Here is a 14,202-nt window from a genome sequence, read left to right as displayed (position 1 = left end):
TCACAAGACTGCCTCCTGAGCGTCTATTTACCATAGAGATATTTCTCCAGATAGAACATCTCAGAACGATATTCCTATGAATAACATATATTCGGTCAAAATAATAATAATTTTATTAGAGGAGAAGGACGAACGTCCAGATAACGGCAAATGGGTAGCAATAGAACGACAGTGACGGGATGAGCTCCTGCAGGCAATGAGATAGACAGACCGGCAATCCCATCATGCTCTGCGCTTCTCGGGGTCCTCACACACGTTCAGCCTGAACTACACGTGATTGAGAGAGCGCAGCAATGCCGAAATCCAAGCGAGATAAGAAAGGTGAGCGGGTCCCCGGGGGCCACATCCCGGTATAATCGTTATTATCGGGCACACAGTGAGTATGAACTGCCCGGAGATTATATAAATCCTTTTTTTTCTCCTCAGTGTCCTTGACCAAGACAACCAAGAAGGGTCTGCAGGTGAAACAGAACCTTATACTGGAGGTAAGAGCCTGGTGCCACGCCGCTCGCTCTCCGGTCACCGTCCGCGCGTTTCGTTACCACGTAGAGTTGTGGTACCGGCGTCGTGATGCTATGAGCCCCATCCGTGACGCCGTGTGACCGCGATGAGAGTTCGTGAAAAGTTCTGCAACTCTCTAATTCGCTTTGTGTGTCGATTCCTCACCGGTTTTAAGATCTGCGCTTGCTGTCAGTGAATGTGAACATTCTTGTTTACAGTCAGCAAACCAGTCCTGACCTAGTACTTCTCATAGCTGAGGGTTTGTTACCGTTGTATCCAGTCTAGACCATCCAGGCTGTCTGAACTTGGATACAGCTGTAACAAACCCTCAGCTGTGAGAAGTACTAGGTCAGGACTGGTTTGCTGCCTGTAAACAAGAATGTTCAGACTTCTATAAGACTGGACCGGCCCTTTAAGGATTATTGTTATGTTTATTTCTTGTGTTTTTTTTCCCAGCTGCGGAAATGTGTGGACACCTACAAGTACCTGTTCATTCTGTCGGTGGAGAACATGAGGAACAACAAGCTGAAGGACGTGCGGAACGCCTGGAAACACAGCCGGTACCCCTACATAGTGTTATCCCTGTCTACACTCTATATACTGTCCTGGAAGCAAGGGGTTAATTTATTTAAAGGGACCTTGACCACAATCCTTTTCCCTTTTATATTTTTTGCATTGACTGCTCCTTTTATGTTAAAGAAATACTCCGGAGAAAACTAATATATTGTGTAATGTCTTGTGCAGGTCTTGTGGGGGCGCCAAATCACTCACATATAATGAACACCAAAGATATGTCATGCACCGCCCCTCAAGCCCTGCAACCGCCATAACAGAGTGTGTTTCCCTGGAGTGTTCCTTTAATCCCTTAGTGACCACCAATACGCCTTTTCACAGCGGCCGAGTCCAAGTCCTGCACGGGTGACCCATGCAGGCGGGATCGGGTGCTCGGCGTCTGCTGGTAGCGCCGCCGTTTAACCTGTTAAATGCTGTGGTCAATAGTGACAGCGGCGTTTGAGTAGTTTAGAGAGGGAGGGACCTCCCTCTGTCACTTATCGGCGGCCCGCAAATGCAATCGCGGGCCTCCGATGAGGTGTCCTGGTAGCCGGGGGCCTAATAAAGGTCTGTACTGGCTATATACCTATTAGGACGCGCCAGAGACCTGGCCTAATAGATTGCAAGTCAGATTTACACAAAGTATACCAAAGCATTAGAGCAGCGATCTAAAGATCACACAGTAAAGTCCCCGAGTGGGACTAAAAAAATAAGTAATAAATGTGAAATAAAAATTATTAATAAAATTCTAGTAAAAAACTATTTATTTATTTTTTCCATAAAAAGTGGTTTTATTTAGTAAAAGTGTAAAAAATAGATAAAAGTGCACATATGTGGTATCGCCGCGACCGTCATGACTCAAATAATAAAGTTAACAAGTAATTTAAACCGCAAGGTGACCGCCGGACAAAAACCCCGTAAAAAACGGCTGAATTGCTATTTTTTTTTCATTGCCCCCCCCCCAAAAAAAAGTCATAATAAAAGTTATTAAATACGTCCCATGTACCGCAAACCGTACCAATCAAACTACGACTCGTCGCGCAGAACAGGATTGAGGCCCAAAAAATCACTACATTGACGGAAAAATGAAAAAATGACGGCTCTTGGAAAGCGACGATGCAAAAATAATTTCAGTTCCATTTCAGTTTAGACTTACCATTCTCAAGACCTCTGCTTGGTGGCAGTGATTGTCTCATATCCTGATTGAATACTTCCTAAAGCTGAGGGTTTGTTACAATTGTATCCAGTGTAGACAATGCTCTGTGATGTGAACACATCCGCAGCACAAACCTGTCTCTGGCCCTGATAGTTTGCTACAATGTATCAGTCTGTTTAGAGGATTGACGAGACTGTATACAATGGCACAAGCCATCTGCTAGGAGAAGTGTTAGGTCTGTGTAAGTGTTCCGCCTCCGGATTCCCATTCACTGACCACAAACAGAGATATTAAAAATGGTGAGGACTGGAAACACAACGCATATTAGAAAGCTGAAGAACTTTTCATGATACATTGATTAAAGGGGTAGCACTGAATTGGGGAAGATGTGGCTGTTTTCTTCCAGAAACAGCACCACACCTGTCCACAGGTTGTGTGTGGTATTGCAGCTCAGTTCCATTCAATTGGTGGTGGCAATACCAGACATAACCTATTGACCGGTGTGGAGCTGTTGTTGAAAAAAAGCAGCCATTTTTAAAAAAAAATTCTGTGCAACCCCTTTAATTGTAAATTCATCCGCGGGCCTGTATATCTGCGGGCAGCCGAGGAGACTGTCATGTGACCACCACCATCTTGAAAGCTATGGACGGGGATTACCATCTATCCCTCTCTAAACGGGGGGAGCGAGGGACCTTCAAATGCAGCACAGGGGTCAGAAATGGGGATAATTAGAGGGGCGGCGTCTCATCAGAGCAGTTGGGGGCATTTTAGAATTTGGCCAACTTCTCTTAAAGGGGTTGTCCAGGATTAGAAAGACGTATCTGCTTTCTCGCAAAAAAACACAGCACCGCGGCTTGTCTGGTATTGCAGATCAGCACCATTAGATTAAATGTGGACGAGCTGCAATACCATGCACAACCTGTTTACAAATGTGGCGCTGTTTTTTGGAGAAGGCAGATATGTTCTACTTTTAAGCTTTTATTCTTGTCTGGGTGGGGGATGTAGATGTTCTGGGCCCTGCGGGGAATGAGATCCGTGATCCTGACAGATCTTCTCCCTCCAGGTTATTCTTCGGTAAGAACAAAGTGATGACTGTGGCTCTGGGGTCGGATCCGTGTAACGAGTATAAGGACAATTTACACAAGGTGAGATCCTGTACGTCGCCGCCCTCCACGCTGAGCGCCATATCACCGTGACGTTGTTCTTCTTTTCTTCCTCTAGTTCAGCAAATGTCTTAAAGGAGAAGTCGGGATCCTGTTCACCAGCCGCTCCGAGAAAGAAGTGAAAGGGTAAGACGTTGTTTAATGTCTCGTCTGTTTCTGCCGACAGAATCCTGGGCCGATCTGACGCGCTCTGCTGGGGATTGTTATTCGAGCGATTCCCTGATACAAACGCTGCGGGTGTCGGCTGTGGTTTACAGCTGACACACGGGACTAACGGCCAGGAGCAGCGATCGGGTTGTTCCTGGCCGTTTAACCCCTCAAATGCTGCGGTCAATCGCGACCCCAGCATCTGAAGCGTTGAAAAGGGCCGACCCCTCCCCCTCTCCGACCGCTCATCGGCGCCTCCACAATGATTGGGGGGTGCTAACGGTTGTCATGGCAGCCCAGGGGCCTAATGAAGGCCCCCAGGTCTGCTTTCTGACTGCCTCTGTTAAGCTGTGGCTCTGGCAGGGCTTAACAGGAGCCTGTGGAAATGACCATATATTGTACCAACGATTGCTGGGTCAAGTCCCCGAGGGGGACTAATGAAATGTAAAAAAAAAAGTTGAATAAAGTTATTAGTAGTGAAAAAAATATATAAAAAGTTTAAAAAAATTTTTTTTCCCTTAAAGTAATGTCAAAAAAAACAAAATTGGTATCGCTGCGTCCGTAAAAGTCCGAACTATTACAATATACCGTTATTTAACTCGCACGGTGAACGCCATAAAAACCAAAACATTTAAACCGCCAAAATCGCTGTTTTTTTGGTCACCTCAGCTATAAAAAATTTTTTTTTAAATAAAAAGTGATCATAAATTCGTATGTACCATTAAAAACGACCGCTCGTCCCGCAAAAAATAAGCCCCTCGCACCGCTCAATCCACGGAAAAAGAAAGTTCTGGCGACGCAAAACAATTATTTATTTTTTTTATAACAAAAAGTTTTTTTGTTTTTAAAGTAGTAAAGTATATAAATTTGGTATCGCCGTAATCGCATTGAGACGCAGAATAAAGTTAAATTGTCGCAACGTGAAAACCGTAAAAACGAAAACCAAAAAACGATGTACGAATCGTTTTTTTCCGATTTCAGCCCGCAAAGTTTTTATTTTCAGATTTCCAGTACGTTATATGGGACTTTAAATGGTGTCAATAGAATCTGCAACTCCTGTCCTTAAGGGGTTAAAAGTCCCTAAGTAACACTCTTCTGTATAAAAAAAAATAGATTGGCCATTCCGGACTGTAGGAAAGCTGGATTATAACTCCAGTGGGAACATTTCCATGTAGGGCCTGAGGAGAGCTTGATTTGCTAGTTCCCGAGGTGTATGTGGGCTGTCATGCGGATGTTCCTGTAGTCAGCGGGGGCCCGCTGTGTGACAAGTAGGCACAGAAGTTGTGACCGGCATGAAAGGAAGAGGCTTTGTATACAAGTGGGTGACCGAAAACCTCCAAAATGGCCGACAATGGCTGCAACTTCCTGTTCTCAGTGACTATGAAGAGCAGCTCTGAAGCACAAACTGCTGTGCTGAGACCGGGAACGTTCCGGAGCACCTGTAAGGATTATTATACAGGTGGAGCAGCACTTTTGCAGTTTATATTTGATTGAATGTTTTGCAGATGGTTTGAGCAGTTTAAGGACACAGATTTTGCCCGGGCCGGGAACAAGGCCACCTACGGTGTGGTTCTTGATGAGGGGCCCCTGGAACAGTTCACGCACTCGATGGAGCCACAGTTACGAAAGCTCGGCCTGCCCACCGCTCTGAAGAAAGGTCGGTCCTTCTCTCTCACGCCGTACGGTTATATACATTAAAGGAGTTCTGCGCTTCGTCTGCCTAAGGCCCTGTTCACACTGAGTTTTTTTTTTTGGGCGCTGTTTTTTTTTTTTTATATGCGGAAACCGTCGCCAACCGTGGCAAAAAGCGTCTGAAAATGCCTCATTGATTTCAATGGGAGGCAGAGGCGAGCGGGAAAAAACGCTCGCGGGAAAAAGCGTCATGCCCTTTTTCGGGATTTTCCGTCTCCGACCTCCCATTGATATTAATGGGAGGCAGAGAAAGCGGTTTTCCCCGTGGCGCTCAATGGCCGCGGCTGAGAAACGCGGCAAATAATGCAGGCAGGTCAAAATCTTCCTCAAAATTCCTGAAGGAATTTTCCCACCTGCAAAAAAAAAAACTCAGTGTGAACAGGGCCTAATAGGGTACATGGAGATTATTGGGGACCCCCTCTCTCTATTAAATGGAAAGATGAGCCCTGCAGTACTGTATCGCCCAGTTCTGCAACTTCCTAAGATACTTTGTTTTTTTTAATCACTTGCCATTTTCCAGATCTCCGATTGCTGTCAGTGAATGGAAACATTCTTGTTTAGATCTAGAGGATGCAATCCTAGTTCTGTTCACATAGCGGATAGGTTTGTTACATTGTGTCAGAATAAATCGGAGCTGGGTGAAGTGCCGGTCAGGTGTGTGATGCCGTGTTTAGCTCCTCAGTCTTGACTACAGTGATACATTGTAACAAAATAAAATATCAATGACTTATGCCATTTACCAACAGCAGAGCGGAGAGCTTGACAATAGAGAGAAACGAAAACGTACATTTTACTAAAAAGTTGCAGAACTTTTCATTCTACAGCTTCATGTACGTCAGACGGTACCGGCCCTTTAATTTATGAGTTTATTTCCCTTCGTCCGTGTCTGTCGCCCTCGCGTCCTGTTACTGATTATCTGTTTTTGGGTGCGTGTTTTCTCCCCCTCAGGAGTGGTGACCCTTCTGTCAGATTACGAGGTGTGTAAAGAGGGCGAAACCCTGACACCGGAACAAGCGCGGGTTCTGGTGAGTTTAAGAATCGTCCGTCAGTCGCTGCCGTCAGTGCGATCACCCCGGTCCCTCGGCTGACGACGCTTTCTCCGTTTTTTGCAGAAACTCTTCGGGTATCAGATGGCAGAATTTAAACTGATCATAAAATCCATGTGGGAGGCAGAAACCGGAGAATTTAAGAAATATTTAGAGGAAGACGAGAAGAGCGGCGACGAGATGGAGGAAGAAGAGGAGACGGAAAACGCGGAATAACGGCCCGACCCTTGTACACGGCGCCGGATTCCGCAGCTTTACTCCTGCTCGGCCTGACAACTGAATGTTCCAGGAGAGCTGAAAAGCGTTACCGTGTTTTAACGGACTATTGCCGCGTGTGCCTGAGCTGCAGGTTGGACTCCTCCTTGTGTGTGGAGGGATATGCAGTGACCTCACCCAGGAACCGCTCCCCCCCCACCGCCATATTGAAGGAGGAGCGATCTATATCTGTGTGCGATCAGGGTTCGTACCCGCTGCACACTTATATATACACCCCTCCTCCCACCTTAAAGGGAACCTGTCACTTTAAACATACAGTCTGACCTGTTATCGGCACGTTATAGAGCAGGGGCAGCTGAGAAGACCGACACATAGTTTTGTGGGAAAATACTTAATACAACTTGTCATTTATTGATCTAAATCTCTTGTTAATTGTGGGTTTAGGAGTCCAGTGGGCGGTCCTACTCAGTGATTGACAGCTCTTTATATCCCTGTGTAGGACCGCCCACTAGACTCTTACGATAAAAATAAGCAAGAGGTTACATCAATATTTTCCCACAAAACTGATATATCCATCTGCTCAATACGGCTATTTTTTTCAATGCGACCGGTTCCGTTCTTAGTTATGGCCGTTTACGCATTTCTTTATCATCCCCATGCGCCAGCGTATCCGCCTCGGCCGCGCCATTACTGGCAAGTGAGAACGTTCTATACAAGGTGGATGTGATGGGATCTGGCTGATCATGTGATTGCCACACAGACCATCCACCAATCGGACATCGATCCGCATCGTGAAGAGTGACATCAGCAGACGGCCATATTTTCGCTTCCTCTGATGGGACCTGTGACCGTTAGTGGCAGGAAATAAAAAAATACAATTTTTTTTCGATAAGGGCGCAGTTTTCAGAGTTGGCCGTCCCCCCTAACACCCAGAAACTTCTCTAAATGAAAAAAATAAACATTGAAGTTGTGATTCACTGTTCAGATTTTTTCCCAATGATCGGTCGTGGGGGATACAGGGCCTAATTGAGTCGTCATCCCCCCCCCCCCCCAATGAATTAAAGGCGGTGACCGCAAGTAGAAGAAGGGGCCTAGGCTCAACCACGTCCAGTTCTGCACCACCTGTTCCATACTGGACAGCCCCAGAATCACAGCGTCACCCCTACAAAGATAAGTGATGTTCCTGGAGCTGGTAAAAATACCCTCTGAAATACTCTGTGCTGCTGGGGACGCTGCATCTTTCATAAGATTAGTATCCTCTCCTAAAATTCTCCTTGCTGTTGGGTGCCCGGCTCCATCCTCTAACTTCCCATTTCTATCATCATTGCCCATGCCTCATTGCAGCACCTTCACTGCTAAACGCTCTGTGCTGCTGTGACCTCCCAGCAGAAAATGGGGCAGATTTACTAGGCTTTTATAGGACCAGTTCATACAGTTTCTTGGCGCTGTTTTTGACGTGGAAACTGCACCAAACGTCCGAAATCACCTCCCATTGATTTCAGGGGGGGGGGGGGTCAGAGACAAACACGGAAAGCGAGCATGTCGCGGAAAAAAAAACGCTTTTGCCTCCCATTGAAATCAGTGTGAGGCGATTTCAGACGCTTCTTGGCGCGGTTTCCGAGTCAAAACCGGAGCCAAAATACTGAACTAGACCTAAATTCTACGGAATTTGCGCTTACGAATCTGTTGGACATTCTGCAGGGTTTACGGCATGTTTCGGGGTGTCTCACAAGCGAATAAAGTGACGGAAAAACACACGAGGATTGTTAGGGTACGTTCACACGACTTATTTTCAGAGGAAGCAGAACACCTAACATCTGCGCATTGATTTCAATGGGAAAAACGGCATTCTGCTCCGACGGGCCATTTTTTACGTGGCCGTTATTGGAGCGGGTTTTTCATAATTATTGAAAAACGGCCATTAAAAACGCGACTTGAATAAAAAACGTCTGAAAATCAGGACTTGTTTTCCCTTAAAAGAACAGACGTTTTTTGTTTTGTGCGCATCACCTCACATATAAATGTCTTTTGAACGTTAATCATTCGCTATATTGTGGATCGTCGCATCGTTTTTCGCTGCGTTTTTTACGGCCGTTTTTGGAGCTGTTTTCATTGGAGTCTGAGGAAACGGCTCCAAAAACGTCCCAAGAAGTGTCCCGCATATAATGTATATAAATGTCCTGCACTTCTTTTCACGAGGCTGTAATTTTACGCGCCGTCTTTTCACAGACGCGCGTAAAATGACAGGTCGTCGGCACAGAACATCGTAAGACCCATTGAAAGTAATGGGCAGATGTTTGCCGACCTATTGGAGGCGTTTCTTCAGACTTAATTCGAGGCGTACAACGCCCCAATTACGTCTGAAAATAGGTCGTGTGAACCCAGCCTAACAGGACCCAGCGGAGACGTCCTGACCTGCGAATTTCATCCTACGCATTGTAAAGGGTAAAGTCGACAGCTTTTCCGGACAAGAATAAGGACACAATTTTTTGCGCTACACGTGGACGGGGGTTTCGTGTTGTAATGTAAATTGCTACAGGATGTGGAATCGGCACCGCAAATTTCAATGTGGACCGCGCCTTCGCCCCCTAATTCACATGAACATTTTTTGTCTCCGTGTAGTGTCCTGGTCTACAGCGAGCCCAACACTGACCCTATAAGGCCTTGTTCACACAGTGTATTCGACACGGTTTTGCCGGAAAAAAAATGCATCGACACATTGTAGTGCCTACGACGCGGTTTTGTTACATGCGCGTTTAAAAAAAAAAAAGCGCGCATCAGGTCAATTGCTGGCGCATAAAACGTGCCCAAGTCCCATAGTCAATGAGAGTCCTAATTACGCAGCCCAACAACGCCTGTACTTTAAAAAAACGCTAGCGGTTTCCATGGTACCCAGCGCGGTGCGAGGGAGCTCCGGTGACGGAAAAGACAGAGCGGAGGAGACCAACAGCCGAACCACCCACCGCTCCTCCCAATCATCAAGCGACCCCGTACACGGTCGCGTAACAACTTAATATGGCGGCCGGGTAATGATCAAGAAAACGTTTACACGGCGGCCAGAACGTGAATGACGCCCTGCGCCCCTCCCCCCTCAACTATAGCTGCAGAAAGCAAACGTGTCCCCTTAAAGGGGTACTGCATCTTTTTCTTATTAACCAGTAATAAGGGGTTAACCATTCATCATAAATAGTCAGAGCTCCTTAAAGCAAATCCCAGCACGTCCAAATTTCAGATACGGCCATAACGGCTCGTTAGGCCTGGTTTATACTTCCATGGGATCTCCTGTCCCGGGTGTCGTATAACGTACCGCAGCCCTTCCTGAAAATTGCTGCGATCGGGAATACGGTGCATCATGTGTCGTCCGATGGAATAGGAGCTTTAGAAGTGTGACGCGACCCGGCTTGGAAACATCTAGAAGCCTCGATTCTCGCCCAGTGAAGAATAAAAGAACGGACTTTTGTTTTTCTTCATTTATTTAATCCTCTATAAATAATTGGCGGTTGTCGCGGAGCGGCGTCTCGCAGGCGAGATAATTAGGTAGAAATCAATGTAGAAATTACAAATCAGGCACATAAGGCTCGTCCCTGTGACATCATCTAGCGGAAATAGTTTGGACAGTCGTGGGCGACCAGGTTCCAGGCCTCCTCAAAGGCGGTGACCACAGGTGGCAGTAGGGGCCCGGCTGCAGCCCCTTCCAGGTTCTGCACTAGCTGCTCCATACTGGACATCCCCAGAATCACAGCGTCACCCCGACTCCCCTAAAAAAAACAAAATAAATTGTGTTTTCTGAAATACTCTGTGCTGCTGAAGGCCCTGCTTCACATTCCATGTATTGATGCATCTGTAACCTGCCATTTGAAGCCCATGCCCTTATCACGTGCAGTCCTGTCCTATCCTATCCACTGAAATACTCTGTGCTGCTGTGACGGTAGATAACCCCAAGAATCCGTCCCTCACCTATATTGGAGGTACAGATCAGAGTACACACACCTGTAGTTTAGAATGGTGGTACATCCAGCGGAGGGCAGCAGATGCCAGGCTGGGTCCGTCCCCGCCGTACGCCTCCTCCAGCGCCCTGAGCATCAGGTCAATAGCTTGGAAGTGATGCCTCTTCCAGTATCTGTACAAGAAGGAGACAGGAGACCCCAATAATACCAACATACCAAATATCTGTCCCACCCCCCGCCATATCAGTGAGTAATACCCTGCACCGTGGAGAGACCGACCTGTTCATGTACAGCTCAGCCCAAGTGTTCCCGAAAAACCTGCAGGACGCCTGTTCCTTGTCCTTGTCCGCATACTGGTACTTGCCGGTCAGAAGCCCCCCTGTAAGAGAGAACGTCGCCAGTCCTGCAGAATTCACCCGTCTTATCATACACGATACCGGTAGAAACGGAGGGAAGGACATCGTCTCGTGGCAGCAACAAACAGACGACTTATCACATCCAAAATCATATCATCGTCTTATGCAGCAGAAAGACAGCAGCGCCCCCAACAGGTCACATAGAAACCGGACCACAGCGCGGCACACTCACCAGCCAGCGGATTGTAGGCGTAGAATCGAATTCCAAGTTGGCGCAGGCACGGGAGCAGCTCCGTCTCCACTTGTCTTGTAGTTGCGTTATACATACCCTGGGGGGAAACCGTGATTTTATAGTGTCACTCGATGATGCTCGCGGGGAGGTATGTCCATATATTACATTACTTATCCTGAGTTACATCCTGTATTATACTCCAGAGCTGCACTCACTATTCTGCTGGTGGAGTCACTGTGTACAGACATTACATTACTTATCCCGTACTGATCCTGAGTTACATCCTGTATTATACTCCAGAGCTGCACTCACTATTCTGCTGGTGGAGTCACTGTGTACATACATGACATTACTTATCCTGTACTGATCCTGAGTCACATCCTGTATTATACTCCAGAGCTGCACTCACTATTCTGCTGGTGGAGTCACTGTGTACTTACATTACATTACTTATCCTGTACTGATCCTGAGTTATATCCTGTATTATACTCCAGAGCTGCACTCACTATTCTGCTGGTGGAGTCTCTGTGTACATACATTACATTACTTATCCTGTACTGATCCGGAGTTACATCCTGTATTATACTCCAGAGCTGCACTCACTATTCTGCTGGTGGAGTCACTGTGTACATACATTACATTACTTATCCTGTACTGATCCTGAGTTACATCCTGTATTATACTCCAGAGCTGCACTCACTATTCTGCTGGTGGAGTCACTGTGTACATACATTACTTATCCTGTACTGATCCTGAGTTACATCCTGTATTATACTCCAGAGCTGCACTCACTATTCTGCTGGTGGAGTCACTATGTACATACATTACATTACTTATTCTGTACTGATCCTGAGTTACATTCTGTATTATACCCCAGAGCTGCGCTCACTATTCTGCTGGTGGAGTCACTGTGTACATACATTACTTATCCTGTACTGATCCTGAGTTACATCCTGTATTATACTCCAGAGCTGCACTCACTATTCTGCTGGTGGAGTCACTGTGTACATACATTACATTTAGACTGTAGAGCCACAAACATAATATGTGGACCCTAACATCTGCACACACTTATTGTATTAAAAATCCTATACTTTATCCCATAGAGCGGGCACCTGGTAGACGGTTGGCAGCACCCAGTTCCTCTGTTTACAGATGCAGTAAATCTCCATCACCTCCCAGGATGCGTAGTTAGACAGACCCAGTTCCTTAAACTTCCCCTAAAAAGAAAAGATATTTAGTAATGGATTAAACTGGGAGTTGTGCAGCTTCATAATATTCTTTTTGCTTGCGGTCAGTGAATGGAAACATCCAGAGTCAGAAAACCTATCTGACCTACTACTTCTCACAGCTGAGAGTTTGTTACATTTGTATCCAGTATAGACAATCCTCTGTGAGCTAAAGACTGCAGCAGCACAAATATGTCCTTTATCCTGCTTATAAACAGCAGCCACTCAAAAAAGCAGAGCTGCAGTATAAAGCATGTGGGAATGGCAGCAGATGGATTTTGCTGCATTAGTTAATGATTTGTACAATTACAGTCCTAGGACATCTCTCTTATGAAGCTCGTTACCTCCTGGTACAGCTCCTGGCAGGCGGCCAGCGTCTCCTCTACAGGGGTCTGGTGGTCGGGGGCATGGAGATAGAAGAGCTGGACACTGGACATGTTCAGCCGCTGGAGCGAGGTCTCCAGCTGTTGGCGCACGCTCTCCGGGCTCAGTGTCTTCCCGTCCCATGGGTTGGCTTTAGTCGCCATCTTCACTGCCGGAACATGAACGGAATTATAAAACTAGAAAACGTGCGAATACATCTCTATCAGAACGACACAAACCCGTCAGTAGAATACACGCAACATTTTGTGTTTCAATTCCTTACAATTTTCAAGATCTCTGCTTGCTGACAATGAATGGGAAAACGTATTTCTATTCATAGTCAGAAACCCTCTCCTGATCGAAGACTTCTCACAGCTGACACATTGTATCCAGCGTAGGCGCTATCAACCTAGGGTCAAGGACCTCTGCACTGATACATTGTAGAAAACTATCCAGGCAGGGATTTGAGATGCTGATGTGTTTAAATCACAGAGGATTGTTTACATAGATACATTGTAACACACCCACAGCTGTGGGGCAGGACTAAATTAGGATGGGTTTTACAGCCTCTGGAATGTTTCTATTCGCTGACAGCAAGCAAAATGGTGAGAATTGACGCTTTCAAACATAAAGTTACATATTCGGCGGATTCACAGCGGAGACAATCCCTGGTGATGACTAGAAGGATGACACCCCCCCCCCCATATATATGGGGGTAAGAAGGATGTGGATTGTTGGCTTAGTTTATAATCATTGGCCCTGTAGGAGATAAGCGGTGCCAGGCAGCTGCTTATCCCACCCCTCCCCATTGACATACACATGTAGGGGAGACTGACTGCTCTCGGACGTGTGCGGCCGCTTATCTGCAGCCTGAACATCTATTAATTCCTCATTATAATTATAATCTTAGTGTAATATTGTAACGACGTGTAAAACAAAAATTGGGCAGTCAGCTACGGCTCACGTGACTGCCCTGAGCTGCCAATCAGCGCCTCAAGTCTCGTTCTGACGCTAAACCCCGCCCAGAGACCGGTCACTGATTGGCTGCACAATACCCCAGTTCGAGGCTTGGTCCGCATCAAACCCGGAAATATCTCTTCTTACCTCCCGCACCGAGGCCGAGCACCCCCAACACCCGTTCGGTCTCCCCGTCTGCGTACATGAAGGCGGTGTCCATCTCGTTATGTCCGCGCCTCACGAACTCTTGTACTACCTCCCCGCTGGCCCGAGCGTCCATGCGACGCCCGAACTCCATGGTACCCAGCACGGTGCGGGGGAGCGCCGGCGGGGGAGGAGGAGGCGCGGTGGGGGGAGACCGAGACATGACAGAGCGGAGTACACCGACAGACGCTGACTGACGAGCCGCCTTCAGGGACACTGACAGCATGGCAGTACCGCGCATGCGCCGCAGCCTCCTGACATACACGTGACCCTGTACCCGGCTGATGATTAATTAATATGCAAAACAGATGTTAATGAGTGATCCTCCAGCTGTAACCTCTGCGACCTGCGACACTACAACTCCCAGCATGTCCTGTCAGCCCAAGCTTCGTCTTCCAGCAGTCAGAGAGTTACAGCTTCATTATTCTCCAATGGACTTTG

The 14,202-nt window shown here is 46.9% G+C and overlaps 2 protein-coding genes across 2 annotated transcripts; one reads left to right on the top strand and one right to left on the bottom strand.

Moving 5' to 3' along the window:
* The first annotated feature begins 73 nt into the window (after nt 1-73).
* On the top strand, nt 74-7,446 carry MRTO4 (MRT4 homolog, ribosome maturation factor). Its single transcript, XM_075840519.1, has 8 exons — nt 74-321; nt 427-485; nt 958-1,061; nt 3,273-3,354; nt 3,431-3,498; nt 5,025-5,176; nt 6,160-6,236; nt 6,324-7,446. Exons 1-8 carry the CDS (start codon nt 294-296, stop codon nt 6,471-6,473), a joined length of 720 nt encoding a protein of 239 aa, XP_075696634.1. The 5' UTR covers nt 74-293; the 3' UTR covers nt 6,474-7,446.
* Nucleotides 7,447-9,928: 2,482 nt separating this feature from the next.
* Nucleotides 9,929-14,025, bottom strand: AKR7A2 (aldo-keto reductase family 7 member A2). The gene is made up of 7 exons (XM_075840510.1): nt 13,705-14,025; nt 12,582-12,769; nt 12,124-12,228; nt 11,009-11,105; nt 10,700-10,799; nt 10,464-10,593; nt 9,929-10,231 (listed from the first exon to the last, which is right to left on the bottom strand). The coding sequence occupies exons 1-7, from the start codon at nt 14,000-14,002 to the stop codon at nt 10,070-10,072; spliced, it is 1,080 nt and encodes a 359-aa protein (XP_075696625.1). The 5' UTR covers nt 14,003-14,025; the 3' UTR covers nt 9,929-10,069.
* Nucleotides 14,026-14,202: the final 177 nt, after the last annotated feature.

This window comes from Rhinoderma darwinii, chromosome 10, assembly GCF_050947455.1.
Source record: "Rhinoderma darwinii isolate aRhiDar2 chromosome 10, aRhiDar2.hap1, whole genome shotgun sequence".
Taxonomy (NCBI): Eukaryota; Metazoa; Chordata; class Amphibia; order Anura; family Rhinodermatidae; genus Rhinoderma; species Rhinoderma darwinii.
The sequence above is the reverse complement of the archived record's forward strand: the minus strand, read 5'-3'. Positions and strand labels throughout refer to the sequence as shown.